Source organism: Pseudorasbora parva, chromosome 8 (genome assembly GCF_024679245.1).
Source record: "Pseudorasbora parva isolate DD20220531a chromosome 8, ASM2467924v1, whole genome shotgun sequence".
NCBI classification, from domain to species: domain Eukaryota; kingdom Metazoa; phylum Chordata; class Actinopteri; order Cypriniformes; family Gobionidae; genus Pseudorasbora; species Pseudorasbora parva.
This window is the reverse complement of record NC_090179.1, coordinates 41,600,037-41,627,246: the sequence shown is the minus strand read 5'-3', so window position 1 is coordinate 41,627,246 and position 27,210 is coordinate 41,600,037. Positions and strand designations below refer to the sequence as shown.

The 27,210-nt window shown below is 38.1% G+C and overlaps 1 protein-coding gene and 1 long non-coding RNA gene across 5 annotated transcripts in view; one reads left to right on the top strand and one right to left on the bottom strand.

The window, feature by feature from the left end:
• Positions 1–27,210, bottom strand: part of slc8a2b (solute carrier family 8 member 2b) — a 158,430-nt gene that overhangs the window by 33,695 nt on the left and 97,525 nt on the right. For 2 of the 3 annotated variants that reach the window (XM_067451306.1, XM_067451304.1), the window contains exons 2-3: positions 20,859–21,325; positions 4,585–4,722 (exon numbers count right to left, since the gene is read on the bottom strand). In XM_067451306.1, the coding sequence (XP_067307407.1) occupies positions 4,585–4,722; positions 20,859–21,230 (510 nt within the window). In that variant the 5' untranslated portion in view covers positions 21,231–21,325. Of the gene's footprint in view, positions 1–4,584; positions 4,723–20,858; positions 21,326–21,417; positions 21,558–27,210 lie in introns of those variants that run through there. The other variant, XM_067451305.1, reaches the window with a different exon arrangement.
• LOC137085325 (uncharacterized) lies at positions 418–3,689 on the top strand. 2 transcript variants are annotated; one of them, XR_010906965.1, is made up of 4 exons: positions 418–946; positions 1,042–1,163; positions 1,405–1,531; positions 3,028–3,689. It is a non-coding gene; the product is annotated as an uncharacterized lncRNA (long non-coding RNA). The 2 variants fall into 2 exon arrangements; XR_010906964.1 differs by having other exon boundaries at positions 418–1,163; positions 3,028–3,664.

Below are 27,210 nucleotides of genomic sequence, written 5' to 3'. Positions count from 1 at the left end.
ACCCGGCCGTTGGGTTAAATACGGTTTCCCCAGTGACGGTTCAAATTTTAACCGTCCAGTTACTGCCAACAGAAGACGCTGCTGCAGCCTGATTATGAAATGAAAGGTAAGACATGCCATTTTTTTATGAATACAACTCTTATAACATTATGTATTGTGTACTGAAACGTTGAATATAGTCGAAAACTGAATTTTATTAAAAAAAAATCCCTTTAATGCTCTCTGGAAAAATGAGATAGATTGGAAATAAACCATAGCTATCCCAGTTAGCTCGCTAGCAGTAATAAAGTAAAAACATTATTCTAGTGTACCTATTTAGAAACTTAATACGGTGATACAGAAAGTAAGTAACTAATGCCTAGTCTGAAATCACTATCTAAAGCCGCGCGGAGCATTATCAGCTCGGCCCGCGTGCAGCGCGAGCTCAGACCCGGTCACACGACACCACAGCAGCGCTGTGAGATCCAGGGAGAAGCGTTTGAATTCGCCGAATATCCAACAGTATAACTTACTACTCTAAATATCTGTTGTGAGATGAATGAGTGCAGATATTCACAACAGCATTGACGCAGAAAACTGAAATATTGTGCTAACAATTTTAACGTTAGTTCACAACAGTTAGAATGTTTTCCAACCCACAAATTACCTAGTTTTACCGTAGTAAGTTAACACAAACTGCAACTATGATAATTTGGCAGAAATGTGGTAGGCCCATATTCATAATGAATGTTGTCATATGAATATATATTATGCATGTTACTATTAAACGTATTACAGGAGTAGCTAAATCATACAACCATAGTACGTTTTCTTATGAAGCTATGACAGTTTTTGCCTTTATTTTAAATATGTTGTACTAAATGTGTTATATACCTGTGTTTTAGACAAATGGATTCATTTGTGAAGCAAAGACTAGAACAGTTGAACCTCTGCCATTTAATTAAAGGTGAGTACGATATTGAAACAAGTTGTACACAATTATTTTTTAAAGACTAGTTTACTTTTCTGGTTATTTTTTCCCCCTGCTTCATTCTAATGCAGAGGAAGGATTGGATCTCAGTGGTTCTCGACTCTAGTCCTGGAGTATCACCAATAGTACACAAGTTCGACGTCTTCCTTATCTGACGCACATTTCCGGGTTTGGAGTCTCTACTAACAAGCTGGTAAGTTGAATAACATTAGATAGGCCAATGTGCAGTGCAGGGGCTACTACAGAACCAGGTTATTTGGGAAACAACCAGTTTATTATTATTTTTTCAGCTGTCTTCTCTCATTTTCATACAGTATGTTTTAATTTCAATAAGTTGTTTTGGTTGTGTCTAAGTGCATATGAAATCAGGTCCACACATTTGGTATAGGTGAAAACTGTTTTTTTCTCTTTTTCTTTAAACTTGTCTTTCAAAGATGATCATGGAGAAATTGCCTTTAAAACCCATCCTGCCATCATCGCCATACCTCACAAATGGACAACATGGTGTGTCCAACATATGCTGAAATGAAGAGAAGCTTAATTACATTCACCAATCAGCCTGTAAGTAAAAGCAACACTATCAAATTAGCTTTGATAAAGTGCACTGCTCATATGCATCCATTTATTATTTGCTTTAGTGATTTTGCTTGTTAATAGATTATCCAATAGTTTACCCAAAAAATATCCCATTATGTACTCACCCTCAAGTCATCCTAGGTGTATATGACATTCTTCTTTCAGACGAACACAATCAGTTATTAATAAATGTCCTGACTAATCCAAGCATTATAATGGTCAAAATTTGAAGCCCAAAAAAAGTGCATCGATCCATTATGAAAGTAATCCATAAGGCTCCATGAGGTTAATAAGGGCCTTCTGAGGTGAATCGATGGGTTTTTGTAGAAAAATATCCATATTTAAAACTTTATAGACTAAAATAACAAATTTTCGACAGACAGCCTTCCTTATTCAACTTACAAAGAAACTGTAACGCCTCTCGCAATTCAAAACGCTTACGCTACGTCCAACTTAATCGTCTCGACATTTACGTTTTTTTACGCTACGTCCGACGTTATTCTCACAGCAGTTACGCTTTTTTCAGAAATTGAATACTTAATGCGGTCCATTGGAAGCTAGATATTTTACTTTATAACGTGTTAAATATGGATATTTTTCTTACACAATCCCATCAATTCACTTCAATGGGTTCTTATTAATCTCCGGAGCCGTGTGAAGCACTTTTATAATGGATGGATGCATTTTTGGGCTTCAAATTATGGGCTTCCATTATAAAGCTTTGAAGAGCCAGGATATTTATTAATATAACTCAGATTGTATTTGTCTGAAAGAAGAATGCCATACACACCTAGGCTGGCTTGAGGGTGAGTAAATCATGGAATCATTTTCATTTTTGGGTAAACTATCTCATGAATTACCCTCGTGTCGTTGTAAGACTTTCGTTGTTCTTTGAAACACAAATGTTAAAGAAATCTGCGAGGTTTCTGTCCCTCCATTGACTACCTACGCAACTACCACTTTAAGACCCAGGACAGACAGCTTTAAAGTAATCCATGGGATTCAAGTGGTCTAACCTCAGTTTTATGAAGCGACACGAGTGCTTTTTGCAACAACAACACAAAAAAAAAACATAACACAACAACATTTGCTCTCTCTTCAACACAACACGCATGCGTCTAGGGGCTCTCGTGAACGTGTTGAGATTAATGTTTTGTAAATAAAGTGGTAAATTATGGTTAAGGGATAGAATATACGCTTGTCACTTCATAAAACTGAGGTTGAATTACTGGAGTCACATGGATTACTTTAATGTCTTTACTGCCTTTCTGTGTTCAGAAGATGAACCGAAGTCTTACGGGTTTGAAACAGCATGAGGATTAGTATGTTGATTAGTGAAAAATGAACAGCAGATGTAATGACTAATTAGTGACAATTTCTTTAATTCAGTACAACACTGCTTCATTGCAACTTTGACGTAATTTAACACTGCTGATGTTGTCACAGTGCAAGCAAACTGAACTTTTTTTTATTCTTTTAAGGTTGGAACTAACATGGTGCATTAGCTGAACAGTGAGACAAGCCAGGATCCACATGACGATGCTTGGGGACAAAGAGACCTCGCTGATTTTTTTCATTTTCACTGTGGAGGCAGTTGAACAGAAGACCTTATTTCAAGCACTGGCTGTATGTTTCAGATTTTTTATTTATTTATGACATGAACTATCCAAAGACCTCTGCCCCATTTGGGAGATTTTGTAGCATGCAAACTTGAATATATATTTTGCTGCCTCATTAAAAACTTTGATTATCATAATTTGTATTTGTTTTGCTACATATGTTTACAACACATCAAGGCATACAGTGTACAATGTAGATTTTTTTAATAAAGTTGTTTATTTCTGGAAGACTTTAATATTATGAATTTGTGTATTCTGTCCATATTTGTATAGGTTTTTAATTTAATATTTGTTGTGTTCATTTTTAATTTTTGTTTTGTATATACACCTTTTATGTATGTTTACCTTATGTACATTTTTGTGTATTATGTGTGCTGTGTATTTTGAATTTACTATTTACACATTTATGTATATTTACAATAAATATTTACTCCCCAATATTTAGTTTGACATTTACAATATATATTTTAAAGCACATTTATTGTTTTATACAAATAAAAAATCTGTATTTGAAAACAATGGGTATTTTATTTATTAAAATAATGGCATGAATAAAAATAAAAATTTAACTCAACTGTTGGGTTACTTTTAACCCAACTGTTTTTTTAACCCATTGCATTGGGTTAAAATAACCCAACGTTGGGTAGGTGCTATATCAACCCACAGTTGGGTTACGTGTTGGGTTATTTTTAACCCAACATTTTTAAGTGAGTAACCATCTCCATCTTGAAGGGCCAAGAAGCTGTTTAACCCATCAAAATGCTCTGACAAGCACATTTTTCTGTTTCATAAGTACATTCTTAGACAGCTGGTTTAAAGGGCACCTATTATACACAAGTGTATTAAACACATTATAATACACTTTTAATAAGTATAATGCATCAAAACACAACTTTGGTTATAAATATTTATGAAAATATATGCATTATACATAAAGGCTTTAAGTAAAGGGTTACCACATGTGTTTATGGGTGTAATTTTTGTTTTTAGATAACAATAATAACTCTTCATCACAGTTTGGCAAATCCATGACATGCTAATCCAAGTACTTTAGAAAGTTAATATTCTATAAAAAGTTTTATATGCCCCTGCGAGCAAGATGAGAATATTTATATCAATGTCCCCAGTAAAACAGAAAGACTGTAAATTTTAAAATGCTAAAAGTTCTCACAGCAAAAAGGCAAAGCTAAAGCCACAAAACATATATTTTATGAGTCTATAAATATTTGACGGATCGTGCTTCAACGCAGACGGAATAATCAGACAAAGCACCACTTAAATTATGAGCGTTGTTAATGAAATAGTAAAACCTCAGGCTACGCTAATGAGGGTTTAGCCATCTGCTGCGAATGCAATTAGTAGTTAAGCAGTTAATTGTTTAAAAAAAAGGCTTCCCAACTTCCCAACAGTCTCACCCACCTCAATGACCGACAGGAGAATTTCAGGGGCGGATGACCCAAGTGCCATCAGAGTCAAATTGGACACGGTCTCGTTCCAGATTCTCACAGTGGCCACCGACGTTTCTCCGCTGGGCATGGTGATGGTCACTTCTTTTTCCTGGACGATCAGAAGGAAACATGTTAAAGATACAGACAGCTGGTCATTATTGCTAACTAAAGCCTGAGAGGTTCTTGCCACAGAGTCGTGCATCATTTAGAACGGGACTGAATTTGTATTGAAGAAGCAAAATGAATGCATAAATGCAGTTCAACTTTGAATGGAAGTATGTCAAGATGAAACAATTTATGAATATAATATTTATGATGGAAGAACAAAACACTAAACTTGGTTAAGGTTTAAGCAACAAAGCTGTTTTGAAAAAAAAAGGCAAACTACAGCAACAGGTTTCATTTTACTACGTAAAAAAGAAATCAAAGCAAAAGCTTAGAGAGAAAAAAATACAGTGACTACAACATAATCCGTTATTAATGTTTTATTGGTTCTCTTTTGTTTTTGCATGTGTTCATAATTTCTTTCACAGCCAGGCCTTATCATCACAAATAAAACAATCGACTCCAGGCACAACTACGCAATATGCTTACAAAATCTTTAATACATTTTTAATAATATTTGAATACAGGGTGAAGATGTCAATTTTCCATTGCCAGACATCAGTTTTGGCCACCACTGTTTTATTTTAATTACTGTCATTTGAACTAGATATTAGTGTTTAATCTATATTATTATATATTAGGGGTGTAACAGTACATGTGTTCGTCCCGAACTGTGTCATGCATACAGTCAGACGCTGAATACAGTCAGTCACAGGTGATCCACACTCCAATCCAGAAGGGGGCACATGCGGTAATGCAACGCTGTTTGCTAACCGCCAGGAAAAAGAGCAGAAGAAGAAGAAGAGACGATCAAAGCATAGATATACATAATAAAGGCTAAATGTCTTTCGGCGGATTCCCCATCGTCATCACCGGTGTGATATATATATAATTTCTCATGTTGCCATTCGGTACTCAGTTTTAGTAGCCTATATATTGATTTAACATAAATACCTTGTGCGTGTGTATATTCATTGCAACTATCTGTTCTGTTCAATGTTACTTTTATTTTGAAATCCATGGTTATAATTATTCATAAGTATGTAGTGTCATAACTACATCTCTGACGTTTATAACAAACAAAACAGTTTGAAAATCGGTTGAAAATTGAGCAAGTTATGGCTATTTAAAGGTCCCGTTCAAACTTTAGTTAGTGTGAAATGTTCAATGCCAAGCGAGATATTTTATTTAACAGAAGTTCCCTTTCAAAGCCTACAGCGAACGGCCGGTTTGGACTACACCCCTGCACTTCCTTCAGGAATGACGTCACTAGAACCGTTTGTTGACGAACCCTCCGCCCACAAGAACACGTAGATAAAAATTTTTTCAAACGCTTATAACTTTGGGTGTGGTTGACATATTTTTGGACTCCTGAATCCTTGCTGAGTCCAACGATACCAAATATGTCAGGTTTCGATGTACGGTTTGTGCAGCGTGGTAATTAAGTGCTTATAAAACATTAGCTGATATCTTGGAAACCGCTAGTCCGATCGAGACGAAACCAGCGTCAGAAAATCGGAAACATAGGTCGATAGCTAAATGTTAATGCCCAAATCTCAAAATATTGATAGTAAGGGGTAGTAAAATCCAATCAAAGTCATGTGTCAGTCATTTTGTATGTGTTTTTTCACATAAATGTCTATAACTCCAAAACAAAATGAGATATTTCCACCAAACTTGACACACATATGTATGGGCTCACTATGAGGACACATAAAAAAATTGGTGGGATTGCGCCTCTTGGTGGCGCTATAATAAAACAAAACATGAAATTCCTATTGACTTCAATGCAGTATTATGGTTTAAAATGCTAATGCTATAATTTACGAATGCATTGGCATATCGTTACAAAACTCGGTATGTGTCTTCCGCTCCATGCACTGAAGGTACTCAAAAAGTTTCGGAGCAGCGCCACCTTGTGGTAAAAAGTTGTAATAAAATGTACAGAAATGCGAATAACTTTAGATTAAATTAACCCATTGTAATGAAACTGGTCATAATACATGCATTGGCTCATGCTAAGAACATGGATACCTATTTTACCATATTTTGCAAACCTATCTGTCCTCCATCTTGTTATTTGTTAAAAACCTACTCTTTCAAACTCATCCTAGACCGTTTGTCCGATTTTCACCAAAATTGAACCGTATCGTCTTCAGACCATGCTGACACATAGTTATGGATTTCATGTTGATAGACAAAAAAGTTTTCATATACCACTGCAACAGAGATGAGCCATGATGCAAAAATGACTCTTGAGGCTGTATCTCTGCAATGCTTTGACATGTTGACACCAAACTTTGCATGTGTCATTGACATCTCAGTCTGACGCCACATTAGTTTCGTAACAGTGCCACCTATTGGTCGAAAGTGATAAACCATTAAATCATTATTATTGACTGTATTTAAAATTGTACTGCTATTTTGCCTAAAATCAACTTAATAAGTCTTTAATAGCTCATTGTTGCAGTTGATTTGAGACTTCCAGCCATGCTGGCATGTCTTGTCTTCTTTGCGCTTGATGACTGTATTTCAAATTGTACTGCTATTTTTCCTAAAATCAGGTTAATAAGTCTTTAATGGCTCATTGTTGCAGTTGGTTTGACACTTCCAGCCATGCTGGCATGTCTTGTTGTCTCTTTTTTTGCTTAAAAATTGTCTCCAAATGTCTTTACTTATTTTTGCAGTTGGTCTGCTGCTGGCTTCCTTGTTTGCTTTTCTTGCGCTTGGCCCCGATAATGGCTGCTTGCAGCTATATTTCAGATTAATGTTTAATGGGTTGATAGAGGCTCCTGACTAGTTTTAAAGCAGTCACAGTCACAATTTTTTTGTTTGCACCGTAGCAAATTTGTTTTGTTTTCTAGTCTAGAAGAGAGATGCCAAACTGAACAAAAACCCTGAGGCACAGATAACTAGCAAACTCACACTCCACAACTCAATAATGCACCGCTATGCTGTCAGGAATCATAATTCTGGCATTATGTTTTTATTGTTTGCACTTTCGTTGCACCTGGAGTCAGTCAAACTGTCATGGTTCAGTTGTTTCTTTTGAGATGGAAGAGTTCAAGTTTCGTTTTTCTGCCCGGTTTGGCCTGGAGGCTCTGAAGTGTGCGTGTCTCTGATCCAGTACAACCACAGAGCTGGAAACACTTTCCTTTATAAATTTGCAACCCGCATTACAAAAATTATGACTACGGTTCAGAATGATGCAGCTGGCAGTCTGTGTGTGGATGGAAGAGACGCTCAAGGCAAGAAAGGGCACAGCTGGTCTACAACCTCAAATTATTTTCTTTTCTTTATGATTCAGAACTAAAACATGTTAGAAATGTTAAAACATGCTAGCAATGCTAAAACATGGAACAAATGTGTTACAACGTAAGCAAAATGCTAATTCATGTTAGCAATGTGTTAAAATGTGCTAAAAAATGCTAGAAATATGTTCAAAAGCATTACAATAATTCGTGACATCTTTCAATGCATTATTAGGTGCATTACGAGGCATAATTAATGGATTAAAATACTTTTACACTAGCCTGGATGCCAGCTGAACTTAGCCCCGCCCACACATTTTCTAGATTGGGCGGTTCGGTCTGGCCTCGAATGTATGAATAAAATGTGTTATTTTGGCAAGGTTGCTGCTAAAATTCACACTCATGGGTCTATATATCACATAATAGTCACTTCAACCCGCGGACAAAGAAAACGACCCGCGGTAAAAACGCGGACTTGGCAACACAGTGCTTCGTTGCTCTGATTGGTTGTAGGTCTATCCAATTGATGTCTTTCCTGGTTCGGTTGAAACACGCCCCATAATCACAGCCCAATGGAGCATCAAGGCAAGGCAAGTTTATTTATATAGCACATTTCATACACAATGGCAATTCAAAGTGCTTTACATAGAAAGGAATTAAAATAGGGCTAAAAAATGCATAAGAAAAAGAATACAATGTAAAGAGAATTAAAAGTAATAAAATGATGATAACCAAAGAAAAGAACAGGTAAACTAAAACAGTTATAAAAAATTATTTAAAAAATGATGCATAGATAAGGTGCAATCAGTCGGACGTACAGTGGCACAGAGCTCATTCAGTAAATGCGCAGCTGAACAGATGTGTTTTGAGTCTGGATTTGAATGTGGCTACTGTTGGAGCACATCTGATCTGTTCAGGAAGCCGGTTCCAACTACGGCTGGCATAATAGCTAAAGGCAGACTCTCCTTGCTTTGAGTGAACTCTTGGTATTTCTAACTGACTTGATCCTGCTGATCTGAGTGATCTGTTGGGTTTGTATTTAATCAGCATATCTGCGATGTATTGAGGTCCTAGGTCATTGAGTGATTTATAAACAAGTAATAGTACTTTAAGATCGATCCTAGATGTAACTGGAAGCCAGTGTAAAGACCTGAGGACTGGTGTGATATGGTCATATTTTCTGGTTCTGCTCAGAATCCTTGCAGCAGCATTCTGTATGAGCTGCAGCTGTCTAATGGTCTTTTTGGGAAGGCCAGTGAGAAGTCCATTACAATAGTCCACCCTACTGGTGATGAAAGCGTGAACCAGTTTCTCTAAGTCTTGCCTGGAGACAAAACATCTAATCCTTGCAATATTTTTCAAATGATAGTATGCTGATTTAGTTATTGCTTTGACATGACTACTGAAACTCAGGTCTGACTCCAAAATTACACCAAGATTCCTGACTTGATTTTTTGTTATCAGACCTTTAGCCTCAAGATACGCGTTCACCTTGAGAATTTCATCTTTGTTTCCAAATGTAGTGATTTCAGTTTTGTCTTTGTTTAACTGAAGATAGTTTTGGCACATCCAGTCGTTAACTTCATCAATGCATTTGCACAGCGAGTCAATGGGGCTGTAGTCATTAGGTGATAGTGCTAAGTAGAGCTGGGTGTCGTCAGCATAGCTGTGGTAAGCAATATTGTTATTTTTCATTATTTGGCTCAGTGGCAGCATATACAGGTTAAACAGGAGAGGTGCTAGAATTGACCCTTGTGGAACTCCGCATGTCATGGATGTCCACTCAGACTTATGGTCTCCTATACTCACATAATAACCTCTCCCTTCTAAGTATGACCTGAACCATTTGAGGACCATCCCAGAAAGCCCGACCCAGTTTTCCAGCCTGTCTAGAAGTATGGTGTGGTCAACAGTGTCGAATGCAGCACTGAGATCGAGTAGAACCAGAATTGATGTTTTGCCGGTATCAGTATTCAAGCGAATATCATTTATAATCTTTATGAGCGCTGTCTCTGTGCTGTGATGCGGTCGGAAACCAGATTGAAAATTGTCAAAGAATCCGTTTGAGTTTAAGAATTTGTTTAGTTGATTGAAAACAACTTTTTCGATGATTTTGCCTATGAAGGGGAGATTTGAGATTGGTCTGTAGTTGCTCAGTATGGAGTTATCTAGATTTCTCTTTTTCAGAAGAGGCTTAACTATTGCAGTTTTAAGGGCGGTTGGAAAAGTCCCGTAGAGAAGTGAGGAGTTCACCACTTCTAGGAGATCTGCTTCTAAACAGTTAAACACACTTTTGAAAAAAGAAGTGGGGAGTGCGTCAAGGGTGCAGGTTGATGTTTTAAGATGCTGTACTGTGTCTTCTAAAATTTTACCGTCAATTGTTTCGAAATCAGACATAGTAATTTTCCGAGGGTTTGGTCTGATCTGACTGACCCCAGAGCAACTAGAGGATGTGCTGATCGCCTTTCTGATATTTTTGATTTTCTCTGAGAAGAAGGAAGCAAACTCACTGCATTTGCTGTCTGAGAGCATTTCTCTGGGAATGTGACTCGGGGGGTTTGTTAGTCTGTCTACAGTAGCAAAAAGAGTGCGCGTGTTGTTTATGTGTTTGTTTATAATATTTGAGAAGAAGGTCTGTCTAGCTTTGCCTAGTTCAACATTGAAAGCATGAAGGCTGTCTTTATAGATGTTATAATGGACTACAAGTTTTGTCTTCCGCCACTTTCGTTCAGATTTTCTGCATTGTCTTTTCATTATTTGAACTGCTGTTGAGTTTCTCCATGGTGCCTTTTGTTTTCCACTCTTTTTCCTGACTTTCAGAGGGGCAATATCATCCATTACACTCTTAACTTTTGAGTTAAAGGAGTCAAGGAGAAAATCAACAGAGTCTGCAGATATGCTTGGTTTTAGAGATAAAGCCTTCATAAATAGTACATTAGTGTTCTCATTTAAGCATCTCTTTTTGACAGAGACAGATCTAGCTTCAATGGCAGGAGTGATTGATATGTCAAAGAAAATACAGAAATGATCAGACAGTGCCACATCCTTAATAACAATCGATGAAATGTTTAGACCCTTACTGATAAGTAAATCTAGAGTGTGCCCACGATTGTGTGTGGGTCCATTTACATGCTGTGTCAAATCAAAAGTGTTAAGAACAGTCATGAGCTCTTTTGTTGTACTGGATTCAATATTATCTATGTGAATGTTAAAATCCCCAGCAATAGCAAAACAGTCAAACTCTGAGGAAATTATTGATAACAGTTCTGTAAATTCCTCAATAAAGGCTGGAGAGTACTTTGGAGGCCTGTAAACAATGATAAGCAGGATGCGTGGAGAACCTTTTAACACAATACCCAGATATTCTAGAGACAAATAGTCACCAAATGATACTTGCTTACATTGATAGAAATCTTTAAAAAGAGCAGCAACACCCCCACCTCTCCTAACTGCTCTGCAAACACTCATAAAAGTAAAGTTAGGAGGGGCTGCTTCATTTAGGACTGTTGCACTACAGTTTTCTTCTAGCCACGTTTCATTTAGAAGCAAAAAATCAAGGTTGTTTGTGGTTATTAAGTCGCTGACTAGGAATGATTTGTTCTTAAGTGAACAGATGTTTAAAAGTGCTAACTTAACAGTATTAATTTTTTCACCCACATTAGTCTCAGTTTGACAGGTAACAGGCAGCAGATTATATTGGTTTGTTAAACGGCCTGACAAGGCCTTAGACTTTCTTTCACGTAACAGAACAGAGATAGAGAAAGAGGCAGGCACACTGGGTTCCCCCTTGTTTTGTAAACATTTGATAAAGTTACTGTTATCATAGCGGGGACCCAAAACACATCACTGAGAGCTGGAATCAGTTGTTTTTGGTTCACCTACAACAGATGGAGGAGGGTGTGGGCCCTGGCGTTGTGACCGAAGAAATCTCACAGGAGGAGGGGGAGCTGGGCCCACAGGCTTTGGTGGTTGTGGGGCTCGACGCTTTTTGGTTGATATCTGGGGGCTCGCAGCAATTGAGTGTGATAGTCTAGTTCCAACAAAAATCAGTTCCTCCATTTTCTCTGAGAAGCCCAGATGCGGGGATGCTGGAGAGAGGAATGACATGTCTGGTGAGAGGGGCTGTTGCTCTGGTGTTATCGGAAGTTGAAGTATGTTGTCCTGGCTTTGCTGTCCATTTTCAAGAAAGTCATCTTTGGGTGCTGAATCTTGGAGCAGTTCTAATCCAGCATCAGACTCATATTGGCCCTCATTTATCAATCTTGCGTAGAAACTGGTGTATATGTTGGCGTAAGATTATGCTTACACTCCTCTCACCGCCTAATTTATGAAGCTGTGCGCACCTCTGCAATCCAGGTGTACGCAATACTTGCCCTTGATAAATGCCGCGGCTGAAAACGATCGTCATTAGAATAACACGCCCCTATATATTCAAGTCTCCGCCTCCCCCACGCCCTCATTTTACGCCATGGACACACGGAAGACGGCAAAGAAGCGAAACTTCTCCGACGTGGAGATCGGGCGCGCTCAATCATCTCACTAGTCCACTAGTCAGGGCACTGATTAGGGCATAAGTCAATGGGCTGACTCCCTGATCAGTGCCCTGACTACTGAACTAGTGAGATGATTGAGACGCGCCCATCGAGACCATCACCAGGGAAGTGGGGAAAAAAACGAAATTGTTTTATTTGGGAGTTTAAAGAGTGGGATTAAAGGCACCTACAAAAGCAAAATATGGACCCAAATTACGAGTACTGTTAATTATGTGGAGGTTGAGAAGCGCACTCCCGCAGTTTAAAGCTGTTTGGATGATAAATTACCATCATTGCATTATTTTACAGCACGTTTTGAAAAAATTAGCATTTAATTTCGTATCACGGCACATGAATTGGGGTGTACAATAGTGATGATGATGTGATGTGGAGTAAGATTCATTCACATTAATAATTACATGACGATTTGTAAGATTCTTCTTCTTATTATTTTGATTATTATTCTTAATGACGCTTGTTATTCAGAAGAAGAGTGTCGTTTTTATTGATTTTATTATTATTTAAAAGAAGAAGGTCATTTTTATTATTTTGTCAGTCTGAATTATTTTAGTCCCAGTCCGTGCGCAGCTGCCGGGCCAGGCGGGCCTGAAACGTCAGATAAAGCGCACAGGCTCGCGACTGGAGGAATACATATGCCTAAAAATCAAACGCTTTGGTAAAGTCACACAAATTAAACATTGACGTTCATGTTGCACAAAAATAAACACTGAATGTTGTTGTTGTGGTTTTTAACAGTGGATCATATAGCATATCTTGCCAGTGCGTTTTGTGGTGTTAGGAATTGTTTTTCTGCGCATTTTCACACTAACTCAAACGTGCGTACACCACCTCCTGAGCTGGCGTAGGATTTGAGCGTGCCGTACGCCAACGTCCATATTGATAAATCTCAAAGTCACCCTGGGTTTGGGTGTACGCAAGGTGTACGCTGGAAATTTGGTGTACGCACTTTTGATAAATGAGGGCCATTCTGAGTAGAATTGAGTATGACCACGTCAGGCTACTTTTATACTGAATTATACAAAAAACCTTAAGTAAATGTTACCAAACATTTTGTATGTTTTAACCATAGACTGAAAAAAATATGGACGTAGTGTCTGTGACGTCACCCATAGGATTCTGATAAGCCGTTCTGAAGCGTAAAGTAGAGACAAGCTGGGCGTCGCCATCTTGGCAGCGCATCATGATATGTTTCAAGATATTAGCTCTGTGACAGGACAAACACACCTTCCTGCCCCAGACTATTTTTGGTCGTCTCTAGAGCTGTTTTCACACATTTCCCATGACCCTGCAGACGTGTCCTCATGCTTTGACAAGGGTGTATGAGAGGCTTTCTTAGGGACGCTTTGATTAATGAGGCAGACTCGGAGCTGTTGGCTTTGATTTTGCAAAGGACGCAAGGCTAATTTACTCACCGCAGAGAAAGAAAGCGACTGACGCCAATTTAGAACAACATTTTGATGCTATTTTGTAACAGTGTTATTTTATCAGTGATATACTGTTATCATTTTATTTATTATTTTTATTTGTTTATTTTATAAATAATAATTATATAGTTAAAGGTATTTAAAGGTTTTTCACTTTTTTAAGTTAAAAATATGTCTGTATAGTTTCTAGTCTCGTAATTATTTTTTAAAGGATAGTCTAACCATGCTAGCAACCTGCTTAAACTTGCTAAGAACATATTAATTAATGCTAGCAAACATGCAAACAAACATGCTAGCAATGTGTTAGTTCATGTTAGCAAAATGTTAAATCATGTTAAAATGCTAGAAAAACATGCCAACAAAGGTGTTAAATGTTAACAAAATTTTAATTCATGTTAGCAATGAATGCTAAAACATTGCAAGCAACATATTAATTCATATTAACAATGTGCTAAAAAATGTAAGTAACATGTTAGCAATGCATTAATTTATGTAAGCAAAATGTTAAATCATGTTAACATTAAACATGCTAGCAATGCGTTAATTCATGTTAACATGAAACATGCTTGCCAAAATGTCAACAACGGTGTTAAATCATGTTAACAGTGTGCTAAAACATGTGAGTAACATGCTAATTCACATCACTGATGTGATAAAACATTCTAGCAACATGTTAAAACATGATATTTCATACTAGCAATGTGTTAAAACATGTTAGCAAACATGCTAATTCATGATAACAACATGCCAAAACATGGTTGGCTGGTAACGCATAAATTCATGTTAGCCAAATGCTAAAACATGCTAGAAATTTGTTAACATATGCTACATGGTAAAAAAACTACTTGTTAAAAAAAATTTGATAGGCCTACATGGTAAAAAAAAAACTTGTGTAAAACATGCTAGCAACAAATGCTAATTCAATTTCATGTCAACAATGTGGCTAAACATGCTAATTCAGGCTAGCAATGTATTAAAATCTGCTACAAAAACGTTAACACAATTTAAAATAATGCTAGACACATGCAAACAACATAATAAAACATGCTAGGAAGCTTATAAAATGTTAGAATTTTGTCAAACCAACATGAAAGTTTGTCCCAACAAACATTATTTTCTAGTTTATAAACTAGTGTCTAGTAGCCTAATGTTTTAAGTTATCTTTTTTATATATATATATATATATATATATAATTCTGTATAGATTTTCATTTCTTTTAATTTATATTTTAGTTAGGGTTAAAACACTGACAATCACAAGTCACAATACTCACTAATTCTCTCCATGTAGCTTGAAAGCAATGTTTGTGTCTGTGCTGTGATGATGCAGCATTTCTCAGTTAGTTTTATCGTATTCCAGATTGGTTTATGAAAGTATTGGAGGATAGCTAGCTGTGTGAAAAACAATGCATTTGCTACATTTGGCTCTTTAAAATTCAGCAGCTCTGTTTAAAAAGCTAGAGCTTTTGATTTATTTTGATTTATTTTATAAGTAAAGAACTAAAGGAAAACTAGCCTCCTTTATAAAAGCATTGTGGCTAATTTCCCTCTTTCGACAGGTTTATGGCGCATGAGTCAGTGGAGGTGATAAGAGTAGGCGATCTACCCTTGACAAGGGTTGACGAGTCAGTCGTTTTAGCAGAAAGAAGGAAAAAACGCCAAGCACACTGCAAGCATTTGCATCCCATTAAACGTTCAGAGGCTGAAGGAACACTGTTTTTATTTTAATAACAGCAATTACTAGCTAAACTCAAGCTCAGGTGAAAGCTATGCTTTCAAAGGAAGAGTTCATCCAAAAATGAGCATTTTGTCATTGTTTACTCGCCCTCACATCATTTCAAACCCACATGCAGACTTTTTTCAAGTGCATCAAAAAATAAGTTTATATAAGTTATAAAAGTTTATTAATCTTCACTTTGCTCTTTTTTATATGAAAGCATTCCTGAAGAGGCTGCCAAGCTCCAAGAAATAAAATAAAATAAAAAATTCTCCATGTGACTCTAAATTCCACGTTTTCTGAAGCCATACAATTACTCTCTTCTATAAACGACATCTAATTATACGGTTTTCAGAAGTTTCATAAGCAAGCGCACCAGTTTGAACAGAGAATGCATTTTCAGATAACCTGGGGTGTGTTCACACTTGTAGTTCGGTTAGTTTGGTTCGTTTGGTCCGGACCAAAAAACAAAAACAAAACATATAGTCCTGGTCCGCTTAGTGTTCACACTGGCATTTTTAACAGCAAACCTAAAGTTACCGACCCAAATGGTCACAACCTGACGTAGGAGCTCGCTTACCGAACATTCAAAACAATGCTGTGTGCTGATTAAACGCCATCATTTTATGCGTGTACATATGGCATTATTTTTACCCGCTGAGAACTCATGAAGAGCTCATAAAATGTTCAAAACATTCAAAATAGCAGCAGGATTTCCTCCGTTGTGCAGAAAAGAGACGGCAGTCTCCTATTCAAAGGAGACGGCAGTTCTGTCGTCTGTACCGACTAATGGGCAACACAGGTCCTTTGATGAGAAGAGCCAGGTTTGCTTTTTGTGCGTTTCTTTCTAGCATTTTCGAAACATGCTCGTCGGACCAAATATTGATGAGGCACTTCCTCGTTGCTCTACGTTTGCCCTCTAACGTTAAAGTTACTCATTCTGGATGCACCGATCTTTCCGCGTCGTCAAATCAGCTGACTATGCGTCGCATCTTGTGACGTTACGTCCGGTTTTTGGTCCGTTTACATGTCTTTGGTCCGTGTTGCGTTCATATATCAATCGAACCGCACCACAGTTCGTTTGGAAGCGGACCGAGACCCATCTTTTTAGCGGTCTCGGTCCGCTTGTTTGGTGCGCACCAGGGTTCAGATGGCAGCGTTCACATATGTTCAAATGAACCGCACTAACCGAGCAATCGCACTAGGGTTCGTTTTAATCGAACCAAACATGACAAGTGTGAACGCACCCTTAAATTTAGTTAATTTTTTATACAAATCAACTACTCATTCACTGTGCATTACATTTATTAGATCATGCACTCTCTGAGAATCAAACCCATGACCTTAACATTGCTAGTGCCATGCTATCATTTCAGAAGACTTTTATGTTGACTTTTATGCCTTTTTATGACACTTTTTACGTTTTAAAAAAAAAACATTTTATCTATTAGGCTATGAACTCTTGTTAATATTCTGCATGAAAATGCTTTTGTGGAGAAAAAAATATCCCTTTTTTAATGTCTTGGTTTTGTTTTTCGGCTCTACTAGAACAGGTTTTCATGCTTGTATGTTCAAAAACCCATTATTTTCCTCATCGTCTCCATTGTTGCAGATCCTCTCTTCCCAGTCTGTCAGTAACGCTCTGTTTAGTTCCTGTCTCTTTGAAGCCCCTCCTTCTGAAAACCACACTGTGCTCTGATTGGTCAGCAGGACCAGCGTGTTGTGACTGGTCAAGTACTTTGAGTGTTTTTGGCAAATGTCCTGCCAGGGTTGTAAATTATTTTTGCGATTACTCTTTAACATATTATGTACACTAATTTGACATCACCCCACTGCAGTGCTGTAACCACCACAGACACTGAGGGGAACAAGTCCCCCAAAATAATTAGAAATGGCCAAATTGTCCCCCCAGTATTTGATATTCTTGATACTGCTCTGCTGTTACTCCATTACACACCACTCTGTTTGTAGCTAGGATGGCAAAAGTAAAATGTACAATTTTTAGGTTGGTCTGCCTCATTGGTTAAACAGCGCTCGTCACTGTCAGAACGAGTGAGATGCCCGATCAAATCAAAGAAGGCAGGGCTTACTGTTAGTTAGGCACTTTATAGCTTCGTAAGATGTAAGTAACTAAACATTTAATATTTGATAACTGTTTTACTATAAAAACATTCAGCGGCTAACAGTAATACTGACGCCAGTTTCACACTGCACGCGTAAGCAGCGCGTATTTTTTTCGGCGCTCATGTTAACAGATGAGTGCATTCACACCGGCAGCAGAGGCAGCGCAGCGGCGCGTAGCAGGAGCAGAGCAGAAGCGTCAGTGCCGCCATCGTTTCGGCGCCGGCTCTATTTTTGACGCGCTGCTCACGATGAATTAAAGCCACAGTACATTGTTCTGATCAAAATTAACCTGGTTAACATGAAAAATAACACATTTAACCATGAAATAATTCAGTGAAGTGTTCCGTGTGTTTCTCAGTCACCATGACATCCGGCGCTGTGGAAAAAAAAAAGTTCTACACAAAAACCGAAGTCACTGCCATAAGTTTTTGCCTGAACTACAAAACTAATTTTAAATAATGTATTTTTATATATATATATATTTAAAATAATTCGCATTTGCTTTATAAAGACTTGCAAGTGAATGAAAAAGCATGGGAGGAAGTTGGTGAGCGTGAGCGGCTCTTGGTGCTGATGGTAAGTCATTTTAAAGTGTTTCTGACAATCTTTCGTTGTCTCACGAACGAACAACTAAATATGTATAGGTAAATAGAATATACACACATTAATATAGCACACACACAGTATAGAAATGTAGATAGACTATGATGAGTGTTATTTTGTTTTTAGATAATTTGCTCATTTAGCCTACAATATATCATTAAGAAGTTTCCTCTTAGTTATTACAGTCATTTATGAAATATCTTTAAGAGGTTTATGATGGGTAATGCATGTAAATTTGATGCCTATCCAATATTTCAAGACAATTTCCTGAAGTTTCTCTTTTAGCAGTGTGCTTTTCACGGACATATAGTGCGATGGCCTTTCTTTTATCAAAAAAATCGCACTAAACAAAATAAAAAACATCAGAAACAAGTGAAATGAATTTTTTTAAAATAAAATTAGCTTCATGATAAATCTTTGCTTTATTTCCATTTCAAATGCATTAAAGAGAAATGCAAACTTATCCATTATAGAGTACTCTGTACACAACTGCGAGTGACAAACGCTGCCTGTGTGAAAGCAAGAAGTGTGCGCGCTGCTACTGCTTTACACACGCGCTGCTTCGGCGCTGCCTACGCCCTGCTTACGCGTGCAGTGTGAAGCCGGCGTAAGTGATTGAATCGAAAATATGACTATTTATGTAAATCATAACTGAACTTGACGTGACAAGAAACGTTTCACATTTTAGGCAGACAAAAATAAGACTGAATGTGCTTTTACTGCATAACTTCAGGTCCCTCAGATCCTCTGAGTTTGGTCTTTTGTCCACTCCTCGTTTCCCGTTGTCCACTGTGTGTGGTAGGTCATTTAGTGTCAATGCTCCTAAATTTTGGAGTTAATTTCCCCTACCATTACGTAATATATCATCTCTGTCTAACTTCAAGACTAAGTTAAAGACATCTATTTAATTTGTATTTTAAATAATGTTAATTTAAAATAATGTGGTAATTTGAATAATGTGTCTATAGAAGACCTGTGCTTGTATTATGTATGTGGGTGTGTAAATGTACTATAATGCATGTGGGTGTGTAAATGTACTGTCTAACACTAAGTAAAGCGGCCTTGAGCTATGGAAGGCGCTATATAAATAAAACTTCTTCTTCAATAAAACTGGAACTTTTACTGTTCTTATTCCCTTTTCTTTACTTCCTTAAATCCCTTTTAATCCTTTAATAATTTAATTCCTTTAAAAAAAAAGCACCAGCACAGCACCAGCGTCAAAAGCAGAAAACAAAGTGTGTGCATTATTGATAGATTGTTATGATATCTGCATCTGTGAAGTTTTTTGTCATAAACGCAGTTTACATAATAAGATTCGAGAGCAATTCAAGACAGTTCCCCATCCACTGTAAAAATTACTGAAATTCCTTTCTATCTAAATGGCATGTGACATTTCATACTCCTGCTATATTTCATACTTCAGTGCTAAAATTTGGTATAGTATACATTTTTATAATACATCCAAAAGCAAAAGATGCAAAAAGACCTACACTGTCAGAAAAAAAGGTACATTTCTGTCTCTGGGGCGGTACCCTAAGGTACAAAACCGAAAAGGTACTAATATGTACCCTTAAGGTTCTACTATATACCTTTAAGGTACTAATTTGCATAAGTACATTTTAAGGTACTAATATGTACCATTTAGGGGTTAGTAAGGTACAAAGATGAACCTTTTCACTTTTGTACCTTAGGGCACTGGCCCAGTGACAGCACTGTACCTTTTTTTCTGAGAGTGTATAATAGGAGTGGAAATGGCAAATGAGCTAATCAAGTCAAGTAAACTTTATTTATATAGCGCTTTTACAATGATGATTGTTTCAAAGCAGCTTCATATTTTTAATATTCCAACAAAATCTGATTCGGCTGTACAGTCGTTCTGGAGAAAACGGTGATGTTATCATCTTATTTTAATTTATCATATAGCGACAATGTTGGCAGATCAGTATTATAGTTTATAGAATTAATTAAGATCTGATAAATTAATTTTATTTGCATATTTAGTTGGATATTTGCATTGAAATTTTAGTGTCCCCAACTGAGCAAACCACGCCAAAGACGACGGTGGCAAGGAACCCAAACTCCATCAGGGCGTGATGGAGAAAAATAAACCTTGGGAGAAACCAGACTCAGTCTGGGTGCCAGTTCTCCTCTGGCCTATTGACACACCGTGTATGATTATTATTCTGGCCACCTTACAGGTCAGAAATCATATTAGATCAGAATATTCAAAATTTCTGGGTATCACACAAAAAGATGACGCGTCGATAATTGATGGTCCTCTGCAGCCTTCTACTGGTAATAGTGGGAATTTCATGTCATTTTTATTTTAAAATGTCTATTCTCCAACAGGTTGACAGAAACCCTTCACTAAAGCATGGCACATTTTCTCTTTTATCTCCATGAATGAAAAATGTAGTGCTTCTTTAAAGCGGGAGCACATGTAAACATGGCCGATGTGTGTAACTGACCTGTGACGTGATGACCTCGATGGATGCCATGAATCTGTCAGCGATGATGGACACTCCCAGAAACATGTACATGAGCGAGGCGAAATACACAACGGCCCGGATGATCTGCTCTCCGAGAGCGGGATTGATAGGCTTCCATATGGGCAGGACGATTCCAGGCCTGCACTCGACAGGTTCGCTGCACGACTTGTTCCGAACGGCGTCACCGGTCAGGTTACTGTAGTGCTCCGAGGGAACTTCTGACGGAGCGAAGGAGGGCAGGAGAGACGGCTCTTCGCGCTGGGATTCAGGAGAGCAGGACGGGGGCAAAGAGAGGACGAGGACGAGACACAGAAAGAGGACAGAGGAGCGTCGAGAGGAAAAAGGAGCCATGGTCTCGCTCCTCAAAGGCTTCTGAGGGTCAGAGGAGGAGGAGGAGAAATAACAGAGGTGATTCAACACGGAAAGGAACCAGCCCACCGGGGGACCTGAGGAGAAAAGAGCAAAAAGCTACTTTAATGGCATGAAAAGCAACTGAAAATGCATCTGTAAATGTCATCATCAGAAAAACAAATCTCACGCAGCTTTGGAAGAACAGCACTCGCAATCCAACATAAATATCTCCAGGCTGCAGCTTTGCACGGAGCAGCTCCTGCTCGCTTTTATAGTGCAGTAAATCAAGTAGATGATTATAAAAAAATGTGAGATGCAGAAACAGACCTTGGTAGAAGAATAGACTGCGTAGGCAATGAAAATGATTGCTTTCATGAGGCGAAACACGGTTACAAGGACAAAAACCTACTGCTGCTGATGATGATGGATGGGGTGCTTTTCTTTTAAAGAGCTTAGCAACAGGGCATCGAGAAAGGATGGACAACTCAAATAAGAATGAAATAACAGTCCAAATGTTGCCAGGATGGAGGATTATGTCCTCTGCAGGTCTCAGAGCGGGACATCTGTGTATGCAAGGCTTTTATTAGCTCAAATGCTTAAAAACCTTCCTGCACTTCCACGGATTCAGACACACACACACACACACACACACACACACACACACACACACACACACACACACACACACACACACACACACTGAGCTCAGATGTTGCGCTTTCATAGCTTTAGAGTGAACTCTCTTTTGCCGTTAAACTCTACTGTCAGGATTTACTAAAGACGCAAAGTGAAGAATTAGCGATGAAAAGGCGTGGACAGAGTTATTTTTTGCAGCTGATCTTATTGCATTTGTAGGAGTTCCCCTTTCAGATGCACCATTTATGGGAGAAGATTATTTAAATAAATCATGTAAGGTGATTTACTAAGGTTTACACTAGTCAATTTACTGGTGTTTCCCCAAAAAAGCACGTCTACCACTAACGGGTAGATTATGTGGGTCATTATGGAAATGATCCGGCTGCGTCTGTTAATTTGAGTGTCGTCAGTAGATCACACACAGAACTTTACACTCCCATCTGCGCTTTCATGGGATGTTTTCCAATTTTATTTGAAATTTTATTTCATTTTTAAAATGCTTGTGATTGTCATTTTTTTATTATATTAATATTTATACATATAACAAAATAATAATAATAAAAAAATCTATTTAAAGTAGCTATATATATTTTTTTAATTTCAGTTTTAGTAAGTTTTATGGTTTAGTTTAAACCTACATTAGTTTGTTTCCAAGGCAAAATTTTCCATCTAAAATGTATCTTTTATTTCAGCTTTATTTTAATTACCAAAAACATTTTTTTAATAGTATTAATTAAAGTGAAAATTAACGACGCCGCAAAGGAATTTCAGAAGAAACACATGAAGTCACCCGAGCTATAAGAGCAAACTTTGAGCCATTTGATTGCAAACTTTGGTATCATGACACCTTAGGCTAATCTATAACACAACAGTAAGTGCGGGCGAACAAACTGCTCTCTCTCTCTCTCTCTCTCTCTCTCTCTCTCTCTCTCTCTCTCTCTCTCTCTCTCTCTCTCTAAATAAATTTACAGATATTCTTCTAAATTCAGAGCACATTATCCACACTCACTCGGCCTTCGTTTTCTTTCTATTGTCTCTTTCTAAATGGCCTTATTCCATCACAGAGTAGCTCTGTGTCCAAAACAAAGTTTGAACTGCTCTTACTCAGAATACTAAACAGCAAGACAGAGGTTCATTGTGCTCGTGTTTCACGCAGTGATGGGCTGCACGGAGGATAGTGGTTGCCCCCTCATTTCCTCTCATTATCACAGCATCTCTCTCTCTCTTGACGTAACAGCATTCGTATCACTGCGGGCTTGTCATTTGCGGAGAGCCAAACCCCCCGATATAGCCGCCTGGCAAAGACTCATAATACAGCATGAGCTAAAATAACCTGGATACAGAAACTGTGTTCGTTTCTGATGCAAAACCACCTCAGGGACTGAACATGCACTGAACTCATGTTTCTTTTAAAGCGGCATATTAAAGGATGTACAAAACAGCTGCTTTGGAGATCACAGAGGAGATCATGCTCGCTGTTTATGAGAAGATGGAACGATAGACACTGAGAGAGAAACACAAAAAACTGAATGCCATTCATTTGGAATCAAACTAATTCAAACTCCAAACTGAGCCGTAGTAGCCTGACAAGCCAGACCCACATCAAGATGTTTGGTCTGGAAACTCACCATTGACAGCTCAATCTGAGGGGCGGGATAAACGGTTGTCTTTCAAACTCCCTCTGCACGCGATAGGATAGCGCTACACCAACCAGAGCAACGAAGGTGAAGCAGAGCTTGTTGATAGATTAAACATTCACCGTATCCGGTCGGCTAAACTCCGAACACATCTTCCCTTCTTAAGAATGACTTCAGTGCCGTTCTTTGTTCTTTTCTCAGAGAAAAGCTTAACTCCAAGTCTTCCAGAGTCGCGGTCAAAGCTGATTCGAAAGACCGCCGTTCGCCAGTTTCTGTGTTTACTAGAAGCACGCAAGCGCAACTCGGCCGTCGTCATTATGGCCCCGCCCACCGACTCTATACACGATGTGATTGGCCTGGCAAGAGTTTGGGGAATACAGCTCAGAAGTAGCCTAGAAATCTAGACGCACCCTAGCGGCATCAAATCTAATCAGCCGCGAGTGTCGTCTAGGAACTCTCAATACCCTTCTGAACTGTATTCCTCACAATCTGGTCGGCCCAATCACATCGTGTATAGAGTCGGTGGGCGGGGCCATAATGACGACGGCCGAGTTGCGCTTGCGTGCTTCTAGTAAACACAGAAACTGGCGAACGGCGGCAGTCTTTCGAATCAGCTTTGACCACGACTCTGGAAGACTTGGAGTTAAGCTTTTCTCTGAGAAAAGAACAAAGAACGGCACTGAAGTCATTCTTAAAAAGGGAAGATGTGTTCTGAGTTTTGCCGACCGGATACGGCGAATGTTTAATCTATCAACAAGCTCTGTTTCACCTTCGTTGCTCTGGTTGGTGTAGCGCTATCCTATCACGTGCAGAGGGAGTTTGAAAGACAACCGTTTATCCCGCCCCTCGGATTGAGCTGTCAATGGTGAGTTTCCAGACCAAACATCTTGATGTGGGTCTGGCTTGTCAGGCTAGCTCAGAAGGGTATTGAGAGTTGCTAGACAACATTCGCGGGCAGATTAGATTTGCTGCCGCTAGGGTGCGTCTAGATTTCTAGGCTAGAGCCGTAGGGTACGGGACGTAAAAAGACATAAAACAAGCCATCTATCCCAAAGTATAAGCAATATAATAGTGATGCTTGCCTTAGCAAACAATAAAAACTGATGACTTTATACACTCTTAAAAATAAAGGTTCTATAGTGGCATCTGTGTTTCCATTACGAATCTTTTACATCCGTGAAATATTTCCATTGGACAAAAGGTTCTTTATAGTAGAAAAGGTTCTGATTGTTCTTTGGGGAACCAAAAATGGTTCTTCTCTGGTATGTTTTTTTTAAATAAAATTTATTTTAAAGAGGACCTATTACGCTTTAAATGCCTTTAGTGTGTAATGTTGCTGTTTCAGCTTGAATAAGGTCAAAGCACAAAGTCCCTCCAGTTTGAGTTCTTCTCTTTATCAGTGTCACTGTTTCTGAACTCCTGAAACGCCTCCATTAGAGTCTTGAGTTTTCTACCGGGAACAAACACGTCACAATATTCCTCATTTTAAGAATTCATATGCAGAATAAAAGGGCGGAGTCTGGTTGAGTTAGTTAGTGGTGTCTTGAAACTTGTGGTTATGGTAAAGGGCGGGACATTTCAACACATCAAAACACACTCAAAGTACTTGACCAATCACAACACACTGGTCCAGCCGACCAATCAGAGCACACTGAGCTTTTCAGAAGGAGGGGCTTTATAGAGGCAGGGACTAAACAGAGCATTACTGACAAACTGGGAAGAGAGGAGCTGCTAGTCTAGAAATCTAGAGACACCAAATATAATAAGCAGCCAGGGTCGTCTAGCAACTCTCTGTTGGCTTCTGAGCTGTAAAAACCAGACTCTGGTCAGGCCAATCACATCGTGTATAGAGTCGGTGGGCGGGGCTTAACATAAGGACAGCCAAGTTACAGAGGTTCTTCATTCTTCTTGAAAACAAAGAAATCAGCTAGTGCCGCTTCTCCTTCGTTGCTCTGGTTGGTTGTAGCACTATCCTATCGCGTGCAGAGGGAGTTTGAAAGACAACTGTTTATCCCGCCCCTCGGATTGAGCTGTCAATGGTGAGTTTCCAGACCAAACATCTTGATGTGGGTCTGGCTTGTCAGGCTAAGGAGCTGCAACAATATCAAATAATGTTTTTGATAAATTAAGCATGAACACCTATTCTAGTAGAGAACAAACTAAACCAAGGCTTTGAAAAAGGTCATAATAGGCCACCTGTTTTTGCAATGTTTATCATGGTAATAAAGCATTTTAGAAAGAGTGGAAAGAGTGAGTTGGACAGCAGTGTGCGAGTCCGGCTCATAGATATTCCCCTCACAACCAGTTCGAGTCAAAAGAAGCCCCATTGAAGGGTTGGTGAGGGTGATACATCACAGAAAAATGGAGCAGAAAGACAGGCAGAAAGTCAGTAAAAAGCATAAAACAGTAAATAAAATATTGCATTTTTACAACAAAACCAACAGGAATTTTTTTTTTTTTTTTTTGCTTAAAGCTACACTGTGTAACTTTTTTGGTTTATTCTTAACTAAAAACCCTTAGTTCTTTCAAATATATGTGCTCATTAATGTATATTTACTTCTTTCAAGTAATAAAGTATTCTCGTAAGTTTATCATATGCCATTGAAAATACATTCGGGTGAGGGGTTCGGATGCCGGTCGCCATGTTGCCCCTCCATCTTGAAAGTACATTAGCCAAAGAGGGACAATCCCATAAATTCAAACTTCGCCTTTCGTGTTTTAACACTCGATGGCACCGTGTCAAATGTGAAGAGGGGGATTGGCCATGTTAATCTTGGACTAAATCGGCCACCGTAGGAGTTAAACCGAAATCAGAATTGAGAGGAACAGAAACTAATATTCACTGGATGGTCATATACCTTTACACCGCTAGATGGGGGAAAATATCACACAGTGTAACTTTAATGTCCATCGGTGGAGCCTTGGAAAAAAAGTGTTAGCCTCACCGTAAAAAATTATTTAGAAAAAAAGTTACCTGGTTGCCTTAAAATTTTGAGTTCATTGAATGCGTTCATACAATGAACATTTTTTTGAGATTCGACAACCTTTATTAAAATATTATTAAAAGATTTTGTAAGCATATTGGGTAATTGTGTGTGTTTTATTTCTGATGACGCAGTGAAACATCCCAAATAGTGCTATTTTCATGATTTATAATTTTTTTTTATGTGGTTCAGATAATAATATTGTAATAATATTGTGAATTTCTATTTATTAAACATTTCCTTCATTGTATCAACTCAAATTTTTAATTTCATTAAACTCAAATTTTAAGGCAACCAGGTTACTTACTTTTTTAAGCTAAACCAACAAAAAGCAACACTTTTTTTTTACAGTGTGATCTTAAGCAGATGTATTAGTCTACTAATACTCGTTTGAGAAGTTGCAAAATAGTTGCAAAGTTAATTAGAGTTAGCAAAATGTCTAACGTGGACCATCAGAAATAAAGCATTATCAGATTATTTAATTAAATATAAAAATACAAAAAAATTATCCAAAGATGAAAACCCATGAAAGTTTCTATATAGGAAGCGTCTGACAGAACCCTTTAAGGTTCTATATGGAACCTTTTGTAGCCTTACAGAATTTAAAAATTCCAGAACATTGGTCCATTGCTTCCATTGGTCAGACTGTCATGGAGCGAGAAATCAGCCTTCAAAAAGTTCATTTCATTTTAAATTTGGGACCTGGACAGGAGATTCACCATA